Source organism: Pygoscelis adeliae, unplaced genomic scaffold, assembly GCF_000699105.1.
Source record: "Pygoscelis adeliae isolate BGI_AS28 unplaced genomic scaffold, ASM69910v1 Scaffold294, whole genome shotgun sequence".
Classification (NCBI taxonomy): domain Eukaryota; kingdom Metazoa; phylum Chordata; class Aves; order Sphenisciformes; family Spheniscidae; genus Pygoscelis; species Pygoscelis adeliae.
This window is the reverse complement of record NW_008824722.1, coordinates 1,521,377-1,527,055: the sequence shown is the minus strand read 5'-3', so window position 1 is coordinate 1,527,055 and position 5,679 is coordinate 1,521,377. Positions and strand designations below refer to the sequence as shown.

The 5,679-nt window shown below is 64.9% G+C and overlaps 1 protein-coding gene across 1 annotated transcript in view; it reads right to left on the bottom strand.

Moving 5' to 3' along the window:
* The window catches only part of ZDHHC16 (zinc finger, DHHC-type containing 16), a 16,309-nt gene extending 12,796 nt beyond the window's left edge, over window positions 1–3,513 (bottom strand). The window contains exons 1-8 of the mRNA XM_009323300.1: window positions 3,272–3,513; window positions 2,833–3,027; window positions 2,537–2,625; window positions 2,292–2,320; window positions 1,958–2,091; window positions 1,660–1,707; window positions 981–1,066; window positions 552–675 (exon numbers count right to left, since the gene is read on the bottom strand). Of these exons, the coding sequence (XP_009321575.1) occupies window positions 552–675; window positions 981–1,066; window positions 1,660–1,707; window positions 1,958–2,091; window positions 2,292–2,320; window positions 2,537–2,625; window positions 2,833–3,027; window positions 3,272–3,508 (942 nt within the window). The 5' untranslated portion in view covers window positions 3,509–3,513. The remainder of the gene's footprint in view (window positions 1–551; window positions 676–980; window positions 1,067–1,659; window positions 1,708–1,957; window positions 2,092–2,291; window positions 2,321–2,536; window positions 2,626–2,832; window positions 3,028–3,271) is intronic.
* Between the last annotated feature and the right edge of the window lie 2,166 nt (window positions 3,514–5,679).

Below are 5,679 nucleotides of genomic sequence, written 5' to 3'. Positions count from 1 at the left end.
CAGGTGAAGAGAGGGCAGCAGGACGCGGGTGAGCCAGTGCCTGTGGGGAGAGGAGAGAGGCCGCAGCAAAAAGCTGAAGTCTCGCTCTTCTCGGCTCTGCGGAGCCGAGCCAGGGCTGTGAGCCCGTGTCCCTGAGCTGCCACAATGGCTGGGCTCCCCAGCCAGGGCTCTCTTGGCAAAGGGCTGTCAGGTAGGCCAGGGCATGCCACCGGGCAGGGCTGAGGAGCCACAAGAGGCAGCTGATGCCTGGGTCCTCCACGCCTTGCAAAGCCTGAAGCAGCACAGAGCACAGGACGCTTGCCGTCCTGCTCTGCCCCAGCCACCCAAGGAGAGCCCCAGTGTCCCAGCACACCCACGCGCTGCTGAGCCACCACCTTTTCAGGCAGGGGCTTCCCCGGGGCTTTACCTTGGCACGTCCACGCCCAGGAACACCTTCCAGTTATCCCAGCCACCATAACTGTAGGGGTTCCTGAAGACCTGCAGGCCGGGGAGACGCGCATCACATCTGGCTCTGCCCTGGCCGGCCCTCCTGCTCCGCGGGCTGCGCTCACCTTGCCTTTCTTCTGCAGTCTCTGCCTCTCCTTCTTGTTGATGTGCCGCTCGATGCTGGTTTCCCCACGGGTGATGAGGGCAGCGTGCCACAGCGTGAGGGCACCCAGGGCCAATGCAACCGAGCTGGGGACAGCAAGGGACAACAGGTTGCACACAGGCCTTCCTTCCCTGGTGCCGCAGCTGGGGGGGGTGGGGCTGAGGCTACCTCCCCACACCCACAGCTGCATAGGTGGGTGGGCTGGTTTAATCCCCCATGACAGAGAGCCAAAATCTGTCCTCTGTGGCCTCAGAGCTGGCAGGGCTGGGACGTCTGTGCTAGAGCAAGCCAGCCCAGCCCCGGGGAGGTAGAGGGTGAGCAATGTCACAGGTCAGGGGGCTGCACACTACTTCCCCCAGCACCCTCGCTCCCAGCCCCTGGGCCCCGTTACCTGCACAGGACCCAGAGGTAGACCACGCTCTTGTGAAAAGCTCGCTGGCGGAAGGAGAAGGTGGGTGGTGGGGTCTGGTAGTATGTCTGAAAAAGGACCAGAGGGGGACGGGATCACCCAAGCTGCTTTACAGCTTGAAGCCAGACAGGGGGACTGCTGCGCCCCTCGCTGATGCAGAGCTTGGACAGCTAGAAAGGACTGTGGCTGGAACCAACACAACAGCCAGGGTGACAGGGAGGCAGCCTGAGACAGCCACGAGACAGACAGACACCCGAGAGCTGGCACATGGGTGAGAAGCAGTGGGCTGGAGGTAAGGGGGCAGGGAGCAGCCGTGGTCAGGACACCGCACCACGCCGCAGCTGATGCTCAGGGCGAGATGTGTACGCACTGCTGCAGCTTCCCCAGGAGAGCAGGGCCTGAGCAGCACATGCCAAGCAGCTGCCACCAGCTAAAGCTCCTGGAAGCTGGGTGCACAGGGAAGCGGACCCCAAGCTGCTGGAGGCAGTGCCCGTAGCAGAGCTGCCCGGCCAGCCCCAGCTCTCTTGACACCTGAGACAAGCACGGGGGCTGGTTCTGGTTGTGGGGTGCCCCTTGAGAGCAGGGCCCCAAGCAAGACCCAGCCTGCAGGGCAGCTCTGCTCCACACTGCCCGGAGCAGCTGGGGGGCAGGGATGTCCCACCTGGTTGGCAGCCACCTGCAGTCTTTCCTTCTCAAGCAGTTTCATTCTCTAGGGGGATGGAAAACAGGGCACCAGTTACGTGTCTCGGAGGAGGGGGCCCTTTGCCATCACCTTCCCCCCCCTCTCCCCCCCGCAGGACTGGGGCAGCTGGGGGCCTCACAGGAGGAGGAAGAGGGGAAGCAAAGTCACTACAAGGCCAGGCCTGGCCCAGCCTTGTTCTGCAAGCTCAGCCTGGGGGAGCCCAGGCAGCCTCGGTGCACGGCAGGGCCAGGGCCAGGGCCAGGGCCTGCCTGCTCACCTCAATGGCTGCGGAGGCGGCCCGGGACACCCCCCAGCCGCTGACGCTGCAGTAGATGCAGCCCATGGTCATGAACAGGCAGAAGGAGAAGAAGTAGCGGTGGTTGTAGTGTCCCACGCAGTTGTTCAGCCAGGCTGCCTCTGGGGTTAAAGGTGCGTAACCGTGACGGGCCATGGGTCCAAACCCACCCCAGGGACCAAGGCTGTTCTGGGCCCGGCCCCCAGCACCCTTCCCCGTGCTAGCTGACTTGGGAGGAGCGGGGCAGGGAGAGAACAGGGAAGCAGGGCCGGCTGCCCCCGGGAGGGTGCCGTGGGTTAGTACTGCAGAAGGATACGGCAGTGGTGGTCCATCTTCAGCACGCACCTGGGAGGGAGGAGAGCAGCGCCAGTGTCAGCGCGAGCACCGCGTTTGGGAGGGGGCAGGCAGCCCCCCCAGCCCTGCATGCTGTGCTAGAGACGAGGCAAGAAGCCAGCAGAGCAGAGGGGAAGGGGCCCCGGTCTCGCACTGTGGCGGAGGGCAAGGAGAGGCGTCCCGGAGGCTGCCCCGAGTGCTGTGGTGGGCAGAGGGAGGGAGCCCTACCTGTTGCAGATGCTGCAGTGGTGGGTGCGAGCCGGCTTGGGGGCAATGCATTTCCTGCAGATGGAGACGCCGCCGAGATCGTCCTTGGCCTGCGCACAGGTCAGAAGAGATTTGTGCACCCAAGCCCTGCACCCGTCCCCTGCTCCCCACGCTCCTCCCCTCCCTTCTCCCCTCCCCGCACTGCCCAGCCTAGCTGCCCCGATCTGGAGGAGGCCTCCTGCAACGATGCCACCAGCCTGGTTTAGCTGTTCCCAGTGCCCAGCTGGGAGAGGCTGCGCTGCTGGTCGGTGCCTCACCTGCGGTGGGTGCCCAGGCGAGGTGGTGATGGCCATGTAGTAGTGGAAGACAATCATGATGAGGTTCCAGTGTCCGTAGGCGAGGTGCCAGCAGATCCAGGCAGGCGTGTAGGTCTGCAGGATGAGGGGCAGCAGGCAGATGTACACGATGGCCACGATGGAGCTCGTCAACCCGATCACCAGTGCCACAAACACCTACGGGAAAGGGGCCTGGGTCACCGGAGTGGGCAGCATCTGCCCCTCACTGCCTGGGGAGCGGCACAGGCAGGATATGGCCACAGGAAACCAATCTGAACCACACGCTGAGGCCCCCGCTCTCTTCACGCCTAGAGCACAGGCAGCCTTGAGACTCAGTTGCCCCATCAGGACGCTTGCCCCAGCCCCCAGAGCCAGGTGCCCCCCGCCCAGTGAGGGTACTCGCCACGCCAAGGGTACTCACCACACCAAACCACCGGGTGACGTGGTCCACCAGCCAGTAGATGGGCTCGAAGAGGGAGTCGAGCACCACGTCGCTGTTGGTGAAGGAGTTGTAGAGCAGGGAGAGGAGGCAGAGGTTCCCGTAGTGCCACAGCTGCTCCACCTGCCGCAGCAGCTTAAACCGCCGCCGCCGGCCCAGCCGCAGGCACTTGAGGAGCAGGCGCATCACCGCCACAAACATCCGCTGCCAGCTCCTCATCCCTGCCACGCCGCGCCTGGGGGAAGAGGAGCTCGGCGTGGGCAGGCCACCCTGCTGCCTGGCTGTCCCTCAGGAAGGGTCTCCCCTCCCGGACGGGCCGGTCGCACAGCTCCCGGCGCCGACTCTGCCGGACGCCTGCCTGCACAGCAGGGCAGGGGCCTCTCCTTCACCCTGCACAAGGACGCAGAGCAGGGGGAGCTGAGCCCAGACTCCTGGAGGCTGCAGGACCGCTGTTGCTGGGACAGCTCTCTGCGTGGAGCAGGGGGCACAGGCCCCTCGGCATCTGGGCTCAGATGCTCTCTGATTCCATCTCATCTTTCCTGGCAGGGAGGGGGCCGGGGGAGCGACATGAAGAGTCTGACTCAGAGGAAACCAGAGAAGGCACGAGCATGCAGGATGCTGGGCCAGTTCCAGGGACGATCCCAGGTCCAGCCCTTCCCAACAGGTTTGGGAACGGGGGAACCCACACAAGATGCATGCGGAGCAGCCGGGCCAGGATTACGCCTCCTACCCTAGTCCCTCTCCTCACCCCCAAAAAGCAGGGCCTGGATGCTACTTCCCTTCACCTCAACCTCTGGACCAAACTGCAGAGGCCAACCTGCACCTTTCCCAACATCACAGCCCCGCTCCAAGAGTCCCAACGCTTTCCCCTTTTCCCTTGCCTGGATCCACCTTGGACAACGCCACGTGCCGGCAAAGGAGCAGCCCCGGGCTGAGGCGACGCTGTGAAGTGCTCCCCTGCCCGCTGAGCCCCTCGTCCCACCTGAGAGCCGTGCTGGGAGCGAGGAGGAACCTGAGCCGGCCCAGCAGCCGTGAAAATGATCTGCAGGGTTGGGGCCCCCAGGCCTCCCTGCAGGCAGGGCCCATCAATATTAAGCAGCGAGGCTGCCCCGGGGTCCTGCCAAGGCACATTCTGAGCCTGGGTCAAGCGCTCGCCTCGGCACGGTGCCAGATATCGGTGCCACGCTGCAGAGCCTGTCCAGCCAAGACCGGCTCCCTCTGCTGCCGTGCCCGCTGCACAGCCCTCAGGGAGCAGCAAGGAGGGTAAGGGCAGGAGCTGCAGCATCCAGATGGGCTGTCCAAAGGAGCCAGGGGCTCCCCTCTGCCCTGTCAGACACGCGTGAGGCTGATGCCAAGGCTGGGAGCAGCTGGACACGAGGACACCAGACCCACCAGCCCACCCCAGGTCACAGGCGTGGCTCCCGCCCAGGTTTCCTGTACCCTTGTAAGGGAGAGGTGGGACACGCAAACCCCAGCACCACCCTCTTCCCCCACATTTCCCCTTCCCACTCTGCCAAGAGCTTTCCTCTGAAACACATCAGGTGTGAAGTGGAGCGACAACATCCTTCTGTGCAGCCTTTGGGTGGCACCTGTCCCTGTGTTTTCAGTGTGGTAAGAGACAAAACGCTGCAGCCAGCAGCAGGTCTTGGGATCAGCCCTCCCCGCCAAACACACAGCACCTCCCTGCCCCTCAGAGAGGTTTCCTCGCCTACAACAGCCGGCAGCTGCCGAGCGGGCAGCCCACAGGGGAGGCAGCCAGCCTGCCCCAGGGCAGGACCTCCCTCTGTCCCCAGGCACCTGCCTGCAGACAGTGGCACAGCCACAGGGATGAGGGTCCAGCAGAGCCATGCACCCTCCCTGGCCCAGTCAGGCACTGGGGCTCCAGCTCTCACCCTGCCCGCGGCCCTCCCCACATCCCAATGGGGCATTGGGCCCACAGGGGTGGGACAGCAACCACCAGCACAGCCAAGGCCACAGGCAACATCAGAGCCCCGGGGGGGGGGAGGGACACACCTTAGATTTGGCCCTACCCCGGGGAACAGCCAGGGCCCTGCTCCTGCTGGGTCCAGCTGCCCAGCCCCAGCCCCGTGGTACCCTCCTCCACAATGCCCAGCTCTCCCAGTTCAGTAGCACCCAGTCCCACGGCGCCAAGACGCCCTCTGGCACCCAGCCCCATCACGCAAAGGCTGCCGATACCAACAGCAAAAAGCCCTCAGCGCCACTGCATCCAGACCCATAACATCCGGGATACCCTGCCCCGCGCACCCCCGGCCCCTCCAGGCCCACAGCATCCCCCCCGTTGCCTCCCAACCCCATAGCACCCCCAGGGCGACAGCACACCACCCACTGCCTGCCAGGCCTACAGCGCCTCCTGCCCCACCACACCCTCA